Genomic DNA, 17,149 nt, shown 5'->3' on the forward strand with positions numbered 1-17,149 from the left:
GAGATTTTAACTTCAAGCCTCCGGTCAAGCTATACATTGTGTTCTTATATGAAACATGCATTTATGACATGAAAGACCTCAGGCAAAAGAGGGACTGCCAGATATCAGGACAGAATTGCAGTTGTCAGGTTAGTTAAGAAACCATTATCAGCAGAAGTATTCATTTAGCTGTCCATCTACCTTCGGAACTGCTTCCGAGTCCACACTGGACCTTGAAGAGAGTAACCTATTAGATTCATCAAGTATGTGATGAGTCAAGTATTCCCCCTCTATGCCTTTTGCTTTTGTTCCTGGAGAGAGGCTTTCAAAAGTGACATAAGAGTCCTGAATTTCCTTGGGTTTCTGAATGAAGCATTTTTTGCAGCGTCTTTTCAGAGCCCCACAACAGACCACCAGGGTCAGAGGGACCGCAATGACACAAGCCACACTGATGACCACCACGTTGATCAGTTTTTGGGTTCCACCAGCACTGGCAACTTCATCTGTTGAGAAGATGATGCACTGTTCCTTCTTGGGTATTAGTCCTTTCACACAAACGCATGCGATATATTTGGTCTTCGGCATCAAACCACTGATGGTGGCCCTGGTCTTCCTTGGCTCCACATCGATCCTGCGCATGTCCTTCTCTCCAAAGATTGCATAAAGGATACTGAATATAGTAGTATTATTGGCCTGGGGGGCTTTCCACGCTAAGGAGACACTATGATCAGTATCTCCAATAACTCTGACAGACCTCACTATGCATTCAGATTCCTGGTGAGTGGTGGGCAGACTTGCTAAAATATTTCTTGGGTTGTTTTTCATATTTAGTGCCTGATCTTGAAGCGCCAGATTCCCATCGGTCTTGGCTGGACCTGGTCTGACATCCGAAGTGGGAGGAGTTGAAGTTGGCATGACATATCTTGCGACTAGATTGTCGTTGTGGGCTGCTGTTTCCATTCCCTTGACTGGTCCATTCCACATTCCTTTCAAATCTGCCGCAGGGTCATCTATGCTTTTCGAATCAGTGATGATCAAGGAGATAAATGCTTCAGTGGTGCCAAGAAAGTTCTTTGCTTTGCATATGTATTCTCCCGAATCAAAGTAAGAGATAACAGGCAGTCCTAAAATAGACCAGCTTGTTCCATCACTGGAAATTTCTTGGTGCACTAGAGAGAGAAGTAAAACAAAGTGGATAAAGGTTCTGCAAAGATAAGCTGGTGGGCACCCTTATATTCTATGGTGAATTTCTAAGGCAGGGTTTCTCAATCAGGGTTCTGTGGCACTCTCTGGTTCCGTGAGAGGTCACTAAGGGTTCCTTGGGACATCACAATTTCTTTAAAAACTTATTTCAAATTGGGGCAACTTCACATTAAAGAGATACATTCCATTCTTTATTTTTAGTTAGTTTAGTTTAAGAACACTGTTAATTCATATATACAGGGCTACGCATAAAACAAATAAAATATTTTTGTAACTTGGCCTCTATTTGAGCCAGAATGTGCAGGGGTTCCCCGAGGCCTGAAAAATATTTCAAGGGTTCCTCCAGGGTCAAAAGGTTGAGAAAGGCTGTTCTAAGGTATTTATTTTTAATGGCATTTTTCTTTCTAACATTTTTCTTTTAGTGGTTACTTCATTTAGTTATGGGTTAACTTCAGATTTATTTATTTATTTTAGTCTGTTCAATTGTGTCCAATTCTCGGAGACTGCCTGGACAAGTCCCTGCAGTTTACTTGGCAAGGTTTTCGGAAGTGGTTTGCCACTGCCTGCTTCTTCCTAGGGCTGAGAGAGAGTGACTGGCCCAGGTCACCCAGCTGGCTTCGTGCCTAAGGCAGGACTAGAACTCAAGGTCTCCACATTTCTGGCCCGGTGCCTTAACTACTTCACCAGACTGGGTCTCAAACTTCAGATTAGAATAATTCTAATGGTGTGGTTTAGAAACATGCAACCAATTAAGAACAGAAGTACTTTTTCAAGGGTTACTTATTTAATATATTTATAGTATTATGGAGAGGGACAAGGAGAGATAGTACAGAGAATAAGATTGTGTGGTGCCTTGGATTCCAAGTCAAAAAGGTGCTTTGGAGCACATAGGTACGTCCATGTAACCTCTACCTGCGTTTCCTTAAACCAAGTGTCTATTTTTGTGGAATTCATTTGCAACTGCAGTTTTCCATTCTGGAAAAAGATACAACTGCTTTAAGGAGTTGCAGACAGATCCTCGAAGCATGCGTTCACATGTTTCAAACCCCACATTCACATTCAGAATTGGTCAGGAACACAGTGGCTATTCTACACCCAAACATAGTAATCACTTCCCTCTGTCCTGAGCTCAGGCAGATGTGATGGGGCAGTAGAACCAACCTGTGCCATTGAGTGGTTTTCCATCAGCCCTCCTCCAGCTCAGCTCCGGAACCGGCACCCCAGTGGTCCCACACCGCAGCAGGACTGTGCTTCCCAGCGTGCTCTTCACTTTAGCCACTGAGGTGTGCACAACTGGGCTCTGGCACTTCCTCAGTTCCACTTGACTGAAGAAAACTCTAGCCAGGTTCTCAGGATTGAAGCATTTCAGTTTTGGTTCAATGAATGCTATATTGAGGGACTGGAAGTTGAGGAAGTGAGCCATCTCATAGAGGCTGCAGCCACAGGCCCACGGATTGTCCTGTAAGCCTGGGAAGAGAAGTCATTCAGAGTGTCAACCATTACATCATCAAAGGGGTTCATCAACTGTTGCATGAACAAAGGAAACCTGTGAAAATTCAAGGATGGACTTCTTCTAGCACATCTTTTTTCAATAGAGGAGAATATCTGTAGCTCAAGGTTGAACTGTGGAGTCCTTGGTGCTGTCTGAGCTTGGTTGTTCGTTTGCAGACATCTCATTGCCCGACTAGATGATGCCTAGTCAAGCAACAAAACATCTGCAAGCAAACAAACAAGCTCAGAGAGCACCAGGGACTCCACATATTTTTTCCTTCATCCTGAACAACACTGTTCAGCATTTGCAGACATACAACAAAAAGACATGCTATTCAAGCAGTTATTCAAACACATGCTTGATCCTTCTGGACAGAATTTTTAACAGCTGAATCACACAGGCTGCAAAGCCACCAAATTTCCCCTTTTGCAGAATCTCTCCCCACCGGCATTACATAACTGCATCTGTTTGACCAATTAGGAAGGTGGGGATCTTACAAATTTATTTACTAGTTTGTTTATTAGCCATACTGATTCTCTGTGGTCTTAAATGATCGCCCATGCTAGTTTCAACTTCAAACATAGATTTTCTTTTAAATGTTAAATAACTTTTTGCAGTGATAGACACATGTGTATGATGTTAGCGCATACACAAAAGGGCTGTAGTTTCTGTGGCTTTTTTGACCCACCTCCCAACAGACATCCTCACTGGATGGAAACTTTACTTTAAAAAAAAAAAAACTTGATGGAGTTGATTAGACCAGGATGTGCAAATTGCTTTTCTAAGGTGAATGCCAAGCCAAGAGCCTTGCTCTAAAAACTACATGAGGCCAGGAAAAAGATTAAATTTAAATCAGATTTAAATGTAACTAGAAGTAAAGTACATTCATTAATGCAGTTAATATTTTTACTCCCTGTATTTTAATAATGTTCAATTTTTGTTCTCCCTGCTCCCCCCCCCCCCCCAAAGTTCAGTTTGGCTGGATCTATACTGTCCCAGCCTCTACATTTGGTTTTAGATATAGGTTAGCCTCTTCGGGGCAACTGTGGGTATAATGCATAGAGTGTGCAAAATTGTCATCTTTAAGGCATTAAAAGCAGCAGGAAGCTTTGAATGGGTGATTTGGTTTAATGGAGGTTCAGTCAAATCACCCCTTTCTAGCATATTTTCAAATGGAACCTTGTCCAATTCCTTCCCTCCAGGAAAAAAAAGAAAAAAGAAAAATCAAAGGAAATAAATTGAATGAGGGTTCCGTAATCTGTAGCAGGACAAAGATATGCAACATTTGGTTTTGTTCTACCCTTACTGTAGTACGTTTATTCAGCCTTCACTTCAAATGGAATGGTGACCACAGAGGTGCAAATATTAGCACAACCACTGGGCCTCAGGGTTAAACATGATGAGGAAAACCAGTGAAGGATGATGAAGAAAACTAGCCAACATTTTTTTCTTAATGTGTTGAGGGAAAAGCAAAGTGTGATAGAGAATTGATGGTACTGGAGAATAAATTTTCATGGAGGAAATTCAAGTTAGAGAGACTCCATTCATGGCAAGAAATCTTGGAGGAAATGCATCTGGGGAAGAATGAACTTGAGGGACCTGGGAAGAAAATGAATCTCTGCGATAGCAGTTAATGGAAGCAGGGATATTTGGAAAGAATCTGAACTGAATTTCAGTGGGAATTCATGACAAAGCACTATAGCTTCAGACAATGCTGCAATTGATGATGATGATGATGATGATGATGATGATGATGCAAATTCATTATATATATATATATATATATATATATATATATATATATATATATTAGATTTAGATTACTGCCCCTTTCCCCCAGTGGGGGGCTCTATAATATATATTATTATATATTATTAATTATATTATTATATTATTGATATATTATATATCAATATTATTATTATTATTATTATTATTATTATTATTATTTTAAAGGACATCCCAGGCCAAATGTGATGAGAGGGAAAGAGCCAAGAGGTGTTTGCTCCACTCGGATGAGCAGAATGCAATTTGGGCAAATATAGCAATATTTATTGCCAGACAGAGCCAAAGGAAAGTCTTATAGATTCCCCTCTTCACAGAGTAACCGTATATGTCCAAGAGTAGTAGAAGGCACAAGGTAACTTATGATCTACTAGTAGCTCTCCAAAAATGTAGTGTAGATCAGAAAGGATTTCCTCAATATTTAACAATAGCAACAACCAAATGGCTCCTTTTTCGCTCCATTTTCCATTATATTACTGAAATCAAGAAAACTTGGGGAATCAGAAGATAATGATTGGGAGTTCCAGCTAAAGCTAAAACATACTATTTAATTCTAAGCCTACAGTTCTGCATCAGGTTCCACTGGTAGACTATGAAGATCTAATAAGAAAAAACAAAATATGGGCAGTCCTCACTTAACGATGGTAATTGGGACCAGCAACTCCATCGCTAAGTGATGCAGTCATAAAACTTGACGTCATATGACCATGCTGACTTACAACAGCAGTTACAGTAATCCCAACTGCATTATTAGGCAAATCCCATGCAGTCACAGCATCCTACGGTCACGTGATCCCCATTTGTGACCTCCTACTGGCTTCCCCATTGACTTTACTTGTAGGAGGCTGGCAGGAAGGGTCGCTGATGATGATCACGTGACCACAGGAATCTGCGACCATCATAATTGCAAGGCAGTTGCCAAGTGCCTGAATCATGATCACATGACCTCAGGGATGCTATGACAGCCACAATTATGAGGACTGGTCATAAGTTCCTCTCATTCAGTACCATTGTAATTTCTATCAGTCACTGAACGAGTGGTCACTCAATAAAGACTAGCTGTAATTTCCAGTTGCCTTATTCTGGCAATGGTGCTCTACCTGGGGCTTGCAAGAACAAAACTGATTAAATAATGGATGACTTCCTCGAGCTGAAATTGTTCTAGACCTCCATCTATTGCCTCCTCTAATATACTTCTTCTGTCGTTTTGTATCAAGTACAGACCAGACCAACTGATCATTGCATAGACAAATCCCTGTCCTCAGAGGAGGCATACATAGAACAGTGGCTTTTACAGATGAAACAGATGGTCTTCTCTGCAGAGGAAACATTCTTATTTTCTAAGAACTGTGTTTGAATATAAGAATGTCTCACCCTTTTTTAAAAGAGGCCTTATCTATCAGAGACATTTGATTAGATCCAGATTCAGTCACATTTAGTAGAGGTTCATGGAAATCAGTGAAGTTTATGGCAGCCTGGACTAATCCAGATTCCACTGAATCTCTTCTAAGTATGGTTGAATCTGGATCTAGCCAAAAAATTGGACTGAAAATCGATCCAACCTAGTAGATTGGGGTGGCCAAAGTATTTTTTTTTCCTGAAATTAAAGAAAAGGGAATCTCTTCCCACCTTTCAACACCCAGAAGCCAGCTGGATTAACAACTGAATTTTACTTAAATACTCTTGATGAGATAGCATTCTTCACAGCATCCAAAACCAGCATGTTAATTTAGAGTCACAGAGCCTGGCAACTAACACATTCCCTTTGCTACTCATCATTCAACATCTGCTATGAAGACAGTTGCTTCAGTACCAATATCAGGCCTGAATTGGGTATCATTAAAGAAATCCAACAGCTTCTATGCAAAGTATGGAACAAGATGGTGATGGCTTCACATCTCTTCCATTGATCCCAAGGGAAACAAGGTCAGTTAACTTTGCCTGGACCAAACCCAAGGATCTATGACCATGGATCATGTAGGCAGAGATTTCTTCTTTTACTCATCCCCAAATGTCTTACCTAAGATGATCTTAGAGTTGTCATTAGGGAAGTGTGGAACTGCTTGGAGACTCAACCAGACTGCAATAAGTTCTTGAGGAAGCATCATCAGTTTATTGCTTGAGATATCTAGATAAGTGATGTTCCGGATATACTGAGCAGCATGGGCTGGTATGGAGGCAATCTGATTGTTATGCAAGTCCAGCAATCTCAGCTGGGGCATGTTTTGAAGAGCTTCCCACGGAAAGGAGGCAAGGACATTTCCATCCAGCCTGAGCTCTTGCAGCTGGTACAGGCCCCTAAAGTTAGCCACTCTGAGACTTGCCAAGGCATTGTAGGGCATCCAGAGGAATTCCAAGTTGTGAAGAGAATGGAGAGACTCCCCAGTGACTCTTCGAATTGCTGTTTTTTCTATCCGAAGTTTAAAAGTGTCTCCCGGGAAGTTCGCAGGTGTAAGTGTCATCTCCGGGTCATTGCACAGAATAGCTCTGTTGGAACAAAGATTTGTCAAAATTATACCTGGAACACTTTTAATCACCAGTTTTATGTGTGAATATGTCTTGCTCTCTTCTTCCAGGCTCCTATGATTATAAAACTTGGATCTAGCCTATAATTTTCCATAAATGAATTCACATTCACTTAGTATGCTTCTGATCAATCTTTGGCTGTACATCTGCTTTGCCCATCTTGAAACGTCTTCCTTTCTACTTCGCTGGAGTTTCAAGATGGACCTGATATTCTAATGAACCTGTGACTTCTGTAGCCAATTACACCTATAAAGCAGGATTTGTCAAATGGGAACTTACAAGTCCCCTGGTTCTTTCTTGTAAGACACATTCCCAGTCTTAAAAGCATTAAACTGGACGCTGGCAGTGTGATTTAAGGTCTTAAGAGAAGAGAAGATATTCTTCTCAAGAAGATTTAGGAGAGCAAAGTCCTGACTACTGAAAGGTGTCTAAAGTTTGAAGAACAATGCATAGGCTTGCTTGTTTTCATACTGTGTTGTGGGCAACTTCACAATTTAGCTGACATGGTGAGACTTGGTCAATCACAAAATAGCTTGCATTGTGGTTATGGCCAGGCTACATAGCCTCATATTACAAAAGGAAAATAGTGAAGCTAACAATAATAACATCCCTGAAAACTTAAGTAAATAGCTGAGGTAGGGAACTGAGATTCTAAAGACAGCATCTCTTATTGGAATCATGCTGCTGTTTCAATTTCACAGAAAATTCAGAGCCAAGTAACTTGGTTAGGAAACCAACCGTACGGCAGAGATGGAGTCTCAGGCCAACATGTTGATGGATTGATTGATTGATTTTATAGGCCCTCTTACTTCATCTCCATTCTGGGTAGTGTACAACATAAAAAAATTAAAAATACAACAATACAGGGATCATACAAAACAGATGTCTGGAAAAATATCACCCACACACCTGAACAAACATCTAACAAGTGACCCACATCCCACTGTAGCCCAAGGCCTGGGAGAAAAAACAGGTTTTAAGAGCTCATTCAAATAGGGACAGGACCATACAGATTTTGGGGGCCATCATTCTACAGGAGAGGCACCACAACAGAGAAAGCCCACTTCCTAGGTCCCATCAAGCAATACAGTCTAATTGATGGGGCCCAAAGCATGCCAACTCTACCTGATCATAGAGGATGGGCACAGATTTGTGCACAAAGCACACAGGATATTCTATTTAGAAAAAGCAAACTGTTACATCTCCAGGAAAAGACCTAACACCTGGCATGCGCACAACCACATAAGCTAAACATCCACCTGCACCACTCAATCACACCAAAACAAAATGAAAAATATAGGCCAAACAAAGCACAAGGTTGCAGCTCAATGCCATTTTTATCTATTAAAAGTGACCCAGAGGAATTGACATGGGATCAAAGGCTACTTTGGAAATTAATGTAGCTTTGGATGCTGGCTTTCAGAGGTCTCCATGGGGTGTCAAAAAGGTTTAAAAAGTCCAACCCTCTTGGCCTTCTGGAAGGCCTTGGAGAGCCGGCACTTATCCCAGGCACTGAGCCAGGATAGGAGTTGAGCTCAGCACTTATCCAGTTGGTGTGAGATCTTATGGTGCCTGGTTAGAGTGTGATGGTTTGTAATGGGGGCGGGGGGTGTTTGTATTTCTTAATATATTATTTGGGTTTGACTGTTGTTATCCTCCCAGGGTTATATTGTGTAAGATCAGTGGGGGCCATATAAACCTTCTAAATAAATACCTTTTCAAAAAATGGTGGCCTGAGCTGATTGAAGCTCCACATCGATTGGAGCTTCAATTGAACAATGGTGACAACCATCTTGACTTTTTTGACCCCCATCCCACTGAGGCCCCTACTGGTTTTTGAAGTCTCTGAGGAAATATTCTTAGAGTGGTTTGTTCTATTACTCTCATGGAATATCTAAGAGGCCTTGGAAATACAAAAAAGTTCAGAGGAAACCAGGCCATTTCAGAAGACGTTCTTGACTCCAGGGAAGGATTGTGAGAAAGGGACTCCACCTGAATTACATTCGGTATAAGTTGATTTGGAGAACTGCTTGGACAGGCCTTCGAGATTATGTTACATGACCTAGACTAACCAATTTCTATGGTAGCACATAGCTAAAGCACATTTATATAACCCCCTGGCTTATCCGCAGAGAAAGCAATGCCAGAGTCCAGAACATTTTGTAGCAGTAGTTGCTTCTGAGAGGCCAAAGATTCTTATTGCATGTTGAAGATGTCACTTCTTTCATCTTTTTTTATTTTACTGGGAATGGGAATATGTGTTTCCACACAGAGATGTGTGATAAAATCAGAAGGTGCAGAAGGGTGACATGAAAGGTGAAGATTGTATATATAAATGGTTTTTAGTTGACCCCCACCCAAACCATTTCATCTGTGTTGACTGTTACATGCCTTTTTAAAAAAAGAGTTTGGCATACAGTACCCAAACACTATCTTTCATAAAGCCTATAAACCTTAATCAAGAAAGGTTAGCATTCTTTCTGACTATAAAGTCATGCTGATGTGTAGGTGTTACCAACGCTTGCAGAGACAGTAGGTTCTGTTTTGAAGTGCGCCTTCAGTCAAAACCCACATCTGTTTCCTCAAATAAACATAAATTCATCTCACGCTTTTAACATGTTTGCCCCAGACAATTTTTCAGGGCTCGGAGTAAACTTTCATGTCATAGATAGCTTCCAAAAAACATCTAGCTGAAAAACGAGTAGAATGTACTGTATCTGCACATTGTTTAAACGTTTAAAAATTATGATAATAGCTATGCTTTTAATGTTTTAGGTTATATTCATTTTTACAAAGTTCTGTTTTGGTCGATTTCCCCATAATACTGTATAATGTTAATTATATTGCTTCTGCCTTAGCATAAAAGACCATCAAATGGCATTTCTGAAATCAGATTATACTGTACTCCCCCTGTTAATCCCACAGCACATGGAGTCCTTGTGTGAAGCAATCGGGAAAATAACATTTGCAACCCAAATGCAAGAAGCAACTTTCCTCCTCCACCAAGGAAGTGCGGTGGACCAACCCTGGCCAGACAATCTTCTTGGCACCCATTGAGCCATAAAGGCAAATCACAGCAACATTACCTCGCTCTTGTCCTTTCACTGATGCTGTAGAAGGAGCAGCTGCATTGAGAAGGGCAAAAACAGAGCATCCAAGGCAGACTTCCAAAACTTAGGCAGCAAAGGAAGCCCACTGTGACCCACATCATGATCCGGTCTTGAGTAAGGCATCCAAATCCTGGTCAGAGCGGCTGAAGTTCCTCTCGTATTGCGTCCATGGGATCGCTCACATTGCCCTTCCTGTTCTGCAGTGATCTCCCAGCGCCCTGCTGAAGTCACCAGATAAAATTGGATAGGCAGGGGATTAAGAATGAGGTTATTTGAACAGAGATGCTTATAGCTTCCTGGAATCATCAGCAGAAAGATTTCTTCCCTCCTCTCTAGGGATCATTTCAAAACAATGTTTGGGTAGGAAGCCAGCTTTTGAACGTGGAAGTTTTTCTCTCTTTTTTTTACTGTGCATATTTTGAGTGATGTTTTAGCTTTTCCTTCAGAGCAACTCAGCCTTTCTTGGAGTGACCTTCCTCAAGGACAAATGATGTATGCAGTGAGGCATGAATTGGAAAGCACTGTTCTTTCTAATATTCTCAAAGGAAGAACATGTTAGTGTATAGCTATAAAGAATCTGTACCACAGACAAGTGCAAAAAGAAGTTCATAAAAATGAGTAACTGAGATATGAGCTGTAATTCGTGAGCTCAAAATATCTCTGGTTCAAACCGTACATGATAGAGGAGTGGTAACGAAGAATGATACTCTAGTCTTAAAGTTTTCCAGTGTTTTGTTTGTTTGTTTTTAATTCCTATGCTCATGTAGTTGTTTTGGTAGAAATATGGAACAGATTTGCCAGAACCTTCTTCCAAGATTTTCCAGGGGTCTCCTATGTAAGTACCAACCAGAACCAATCCTGGTTAGTTTTTCAAGATGAATCAAGTTTGGTTAGGTGGTGGCACCTAGTTGTGGGGACAATGATAGCTATAGACTATCATAATTAATAAGGCTGAATGTGGAACCTTTCAAGGAAGTGAGATATCTTGGGATGCAAAGAAACAAAGCAATCTCAAACATATTCCATATCATTCTGAAAGGCTACATTTTGGCATCTGTCATCTGCAGAATCATCACCAAAGTTCTCCTACATTTGGGAGACCTGTGCCCCTCCAAATATTGCTGAAACTGTAGTTCCCATTGGACAAGCCAATCTGATGGTGCTAGTAGCTCAGCAAAATCTGAAGGACCAGAGACCCCCTATGTCCTATAGGCATACAGGGATTTCCAAGGCTCAGATGCTGCCCCATCAGTGGGCATTTTCTCCATTGTCAAAGAGGAACCCATTCTTCATCTTAGACTACATTGAACAAATATGTTTGGGTTCCTCTACCTGCCAGCGTAGAAGCAGACCCATGTTACTCAATGGTGGCAGAAAAACAGAAGGAGCCTGGTAACACCTTTTCGGATTAACACATTGTATTAAAAGGCATAAGCTTTCTGATGAAGTAATCTGCAGCTCTCTTAACCCTACTTCCTGGTTTGTGCTTCTTATTCTCTTCTGCACTTTATAATGAAATAGTTCTGTTACACAAGAAAAAGAGAAGGATATTAGGACATCAGGGATTAAACTCTCCACCAAGGAACAGAATTAAAGAAAAAGGATTATTAATGATGTTCTGTGCCACAAGGAAGAATCTGATTAAATGGACAGAAATGTGCTGATTTGGTATTATTTGTAAGTAAACAGTAAAACCAGTTGTACTGCTATACTAAACATTATGTAAAGCCAACACTTTAATTCGCCTCTCATCTGCTGATAACAGCAATTCGTAGCTTAGTGCCTTGTACAAACGCTTGGCTAAAGAAGTGGTAGATTCAGTCATCAAGTTCAGTGGATCATGGAAACGAAAATATATCTCCTTTTCAACTGAAAATAATGGGAGGATGAGTCAGTTCGTATATTAAGAAGTGGTGAAAAAGAGGAAAAGGTTGCCATTGCCGTTTCTTTTCTTCTTTCAGCACAATATAAAAAGATCAACTAGAAGTGTGTTCCCCAAGTGATGTCCTTAATCATATATAACTTCTGGAATCTGTGTATTACATTGTAGGAGGAGACATTGTAGGAGGGGACCCATGTTGGTAGCCAAAAATCAGGAGGAATCTGGTAGCACCTTTTCAAACTAACCAATTTTATTAATAGGCATGAGCCTTTACTTCTGTGGGGTAGGGGTATGTGAACATCTTCCAAAGCACAAGATGCTCACCAACCTCTCCACCCCTCACAGTTTCCACAGACCTTATGAGAAAAGAAGAACGTTGACTGGTTGCTTTATCTGGAGATGGGTCACTCACCAAGGAAAGGAAAAACAGGAAAAGGTAAGATGCAATGCTAGACAGCATCCAGGATGGGACATTACAGGTGACAAAGTAGAGCCATGTCGTCCATTCCCTCTTCATATTATGATGTTTTATGACTATTTTCTCTACGATGAGCATTTTGAGAATTTGCAAGTGATAAATCCATGAACAATTGGTGCAGGATGGGTTTGGATTGATTTTCCACTGTCTTATTTGTTTGTTTGTTTATTTTTATCCCACCTTTATTATTATTTTTTTATAAATAACTCAAGGTGGCGAACATAGCTAATACTCCTTCCTCCTCCTAGTTTCTCCACAACAACAACAACCCTGTGAGGTGGGTTGGGCTGAGAGAGAGCGACTGGCCCAGGTCACCCAGCCGGCTTTCATGCCTCAGGCGGGACTAGAACTCTCAGTCTCCTGGTTTCTAGCCCAGCTCCCCCCAAAGAGAAAGCACCCAATTGTCTTCTGCCATATTTATCAAAAAGGGACCCCTTCCCACCTGCACAAATTAAGGAGAAACTGTATCTTACACAACTGAAAATAAGAATAGAAGAAGCAGTTGAAAACAAAAGGACGAGCAAGAAGTGGAAAAGGCAGAGGACATCACTACTAAAAAGTGTGGGTGCCTGTGAAAACTGACTCTTGCTTGGGTGACCTGCTTACCTGGTGAATTTAATCCTTTCTCTTTTTTAATTTCTTTTTTTTCCCTTTAGCTGTTTTATTACATTAGAGAATACAAATAATAGCCAAGTACAGTGGTATTTATACAATAGAAACTGGAAGCTATTAACACTCTAATGATTAAAGTAAATTAAACCTTTCAAAACAGAAAATGTATGTCAATCTTGAATATGATTTCTGAGGTGTAAATGAGCAGAGAGTTGCTTTTAAAATCTAACCCTTTCTGTAATGCCTAAGCAGGGCTTCACTCTCTGTTTCCCTCCCCTCGTCTTCATCCCCTCCTCCTCCTCCTCCTCCTCCTTTTTTTGCAGCTTCTCCTCAAATGAAGAAATGGGGTGTGTGCATACTCCTCCTGTGTTTCATTGTGTAATCTGTGTGCAAAGGAATGGGTGGCATGTGCAGATTAATTAATGTTGTAAATAGGGCCTCTTACTTGCCAGGTGATTCATTTTAATTTGCATGTAATAATTCAATAAATATTAATGGATTTTTTGCTGCTGGCCCTACACCTTTGGAGGGTATGGCTTCTGAATGGTCAACACACATGTGTCTCTATATAAGTACACAAACATGTCACGTGAATATTTAGGGGGGGAGGGGAAACCTTCAGAATTGGTTTCAGCTACAATTGGCACTCCTGGAAAATATCATAGTGCAGGATTGTTGTCTGTGGACAAATTTTATTTTTCTTTGTAGATCTCCTTGGTAGGAAGGTCTCAGAAATTCAGGGTTATCTTCCTTTGTGGTCAACATGGAATTTTCACTTCACATTCCATTCTCCTTCAGCAGGTCCTCGACAGCAGCTCTGAACACTAAGAAGCTTAAGTGGATTGATCGAACGGCTAACATCACATGCTCTGACTTTTGCATAAGAATTTTGTGCAAAAATAAGGCAAATGCTCAGACCATGGGCTTGATGGTGGTTTTATTGCTCTCTGGAGGTAGCATTTTCTTTTCTTGCCACTGCCAGGCAGACTTGCTTGAATAATAATAATCATAATCATTGCTATAGCTGCTCCACTTCAAAATATCCCAAAATGCTTTTTATGCAATCATAATGGAAAGGCACACCTGAGTCTCATTCTTTTAGCAAGTCTTGAATGCATTCTCAAACCATATGGGCACTAGGCATATTCCAAAACCTATGGGGAGAAGTGAGCAGATTTTCTTTTTAATGTCCCTTTAAAGAACTATAGATGGTGTCTATTGTAAAGCTCACTCTAGATTCCACAGCGCATGATTATTCTTTCTTCAATCCAAGCCAAATATATTGGAGTAGGTGGGGAAAGCATTAAACCAATTGCCCACCCTTTATTCAAAATACACTTCTTTTATTTTTGGGTAACAGCACGTGCCATTTTATGCAAAATCGCTCTATATTAACTTGAACTGTAATAGTATTATTTTAAGCCCTGCTGGGTAGCTCCAGCAACAATTCTCGGTTTACTTCTGCATCAACGTTGTTTGCAGCCCATTGGAACATATGGCAGGAGGGAACCTTAATGGGATTCATTGAGAGAACACAGGGAATTCTGGGAAATACAGTTTTCTGGGGAGGGGAATAGGAATTTCAGCACTTTCACCATACAAGAACCCCCTTCACTATCAAAGAATTTATGTCAAATTAACCCATATATATCATAGTTCTGCAAATACTACATCAAATATCACACTTATGCCAAGTGAAATGCCTAAGCCACTAACTGTGCCCTTAACAGGGAATCAGAGAGGGCTGCTTAATGTACCCAAACAAATGTTTATATTGCATTTGCACTTAACATTTTTAGGGATATACCTAAAATTAAGGCTACCATATCAAGATTGCAAAAATCCTGAGAAACACCAGATCATGGCCAACAGTGAAGAGTTTTCTGTATTTCTTTGCTCTTATTTAGCTGTCCTCTGGATTTCTGCACTCTAGATATGATACCACAACAAAAATAATTAGGTAAAGCAATGGTCAAAAACGTCCTGGAGGAGACAAGAAAAGAACCCTTGTATATGTAATACTTAATGAGAGGCAGGCATGTTGAACTGGAAAAAAGTTTCCCTGGATCCAGGGCTGGAACCTTGATACAGTTGCCAACCAGGCATGTTTGGGTGACCAGTGTTTTAATGATACATATACAGTAAATCCCAGCTTTCATTTAAATCGTGTGATAATTCAACATGTGCCTTATAAACTCAAGGTATGTGTAATAGTGAAGGTCAAGTACTGTGTGTTTCTTGCTTTGATTTCTCCTGCAGCATTTAGCGATGTCTTAAAATTACGTCAAAGCAATTATTTTCAGAGAAGCTCTGGGACATCTGCATGGCCTACAGATAGATGACATCAGTTTTTCCTATGGGATGTGCCCTATTTATCCCTTCTGATATTCCCAATCCATGCAGATCTAAGAAGAAATCAATATAGCCTTGTCTCAATAGTCTCCAATTTCATGTTTGATAACCAATGCAGATAAACAGTTCTGGAGAATATCTACAGCTGAAGAACTGAAAAGTGGAGAAAAGAACAACAAAGATGGTAAGGTGCTTGGAGGCTAAATCCTATGAAGAATGGTTAAAAGACTTGGGTAGGCTGGGCAGAGATAGGATTACAGTCTCCTAATATTTGAAAAGCTGTTTCAGGGAAGATGGTGTGGATTTATTTTCCATAGTGCTCAAGGGTAGGACAAGAACCAAGGGTGGAAGCTTTGCAAAGAGAGATCCAAACTCAAAATAAGAAGGAAATTCCTGACTGTGAAAGCCATTAAGCAGTGGAACACCTATCTCCTGACATTATGGAAGCTCCATCACCGGAGGTTTTCAAAGGCTGGACAGCCATGGTCAGGGAGTTGGATTAGAAGACCTCCAATGTTACTTCCAATACCATAATTTTATGATATTCATAACGTTTCTTCATATTCATGCTTTTAGTTTTTGGCCTCAAGTGTTACAAATAAGAAAAGATCTCCCATTCGGTCATTATTATATGAATTAATGAAAGTGACTTTCACCTACCATCCACAGAAGAGATGAAAATCAGTTGGTTGATGTCCTGATTACCAGGAAACACACTGAGACAATGACTTGGTCTCTAATATTTATTAGTAGTACTTAACAAGAATCCTAACAAACTGAGGAAGCGTGGGAAAACCCAGCCATATAAACCCCAAAGGTTAAGGCGGTCCCGATCTGTGTCTCTTTGAATGGCTGAACAGTTCCTCAGTGCTACGCATGCGCTTGACAGTCTGGGTGGGAGCCCCCTGCTCGCCATCCTTACTCATGACAGTCGGTCTATCACTTAATTATCTTAAACTGTTTTGCACCGGAGGCCTTGGGGTGCCTTTGGAGAAATAAATAAGGCATTTCCCAGAAAGTTCAGAAAGAGCAGAAAGAGAGTGAAAAGCTTTGAGCATGGTTTGTAAAATGGACACTTCACGACCCATAAACCTCAACCTTAGGCCTGTTGATGCAGTGCACCTTCACCAATGGGATGGAAAACAGGAACTGCCAGCAGGAGAAATGGGGTATTCCAGTAAAGATCCATGGGGCACTTACAGATTTCCATCATTTTAATGTCGTCCATCATGGCGCCCTTTGCCCTGTTGATCGGAAACACGGCAAGCCTGATGCCACTTTGGAACAAATGGCAAAAAAGTGATAGCAAAGCATCTTAATCGCCTTTGTGGAAGAGCGGAATATACGGTTCAACTCACTAAACTGCCCATCTTTGTTCAAGATCCCTTCTACCTCTTGCTTTTCTTTACTTCGTTTTGTTTTTATTGTGAGTCTTCAGAGACCTGGGATGTGCAATGAACAAGTCCAGTCTCATACCTTTGTTTTTTATTGGCATATCAATAAATGTTTAATGGCAAAAAGAAAAATCTTTACCTAGCACAGACTCCTCTGGAAAGAAAACAGAGAGCATAAGGGTGCAGTCAGAAGGGCAAAACAAAGAGATTCCCCTGGTGGATTGTGAACCTGTTGGTTCTGTTGTGTGATCTCAGGACAAATCAAAAACAAGTGGCTTTTCAACCTCATTAAAAGAGCACCTAAGGAATATGGAAAAGAAGAGGTTATGCAAGTGC

The 17,149-nt window shown here is 40.6% G+C and overlaps 1 protein-coding gene across 1 annotated transcript; it reads right to left on the minus strand.

The window, feature by feature from the left end:
* Window positions 1-147: 147 nt before the first annotated feature.
* LRIT1 (leucine rich repeat, Ig-like and transmembrane domains 1) lies at window positions 148-10,193 on the minus strand. The gene is made up of 4 exons (XM_063306279.1): window positions 10,072-10,193; window positions 6,480-6,946; window positions 2,344-2,649; window positions 148-1,148 (listed from the first exon to the last, which is right to left on the minus strand). Exons 1-4 carry the CDS (start codon window positions 10,191-10,193, stop codon window positions 148-150), a joined length of 1,896 nt encoding a protein of 631 aa, XP_063162349.1.
* Window positions 10,194-17,149: the final 6,956 nt, after the last annotated feature.

Source organism: Candoia aspera, chromosome 6 (genome assembly GCF_035149785.1).
Source record: "Candoia aspera isolate rCanAsp1 chromosome 6, rCanAsp1.hap2, whole genome shotgun sequence".
NCBI lineage: Eukaryota > Metazoa > Chordata > Lepidosauria > Squamata > Boidae > Candoia > Candoia aspera.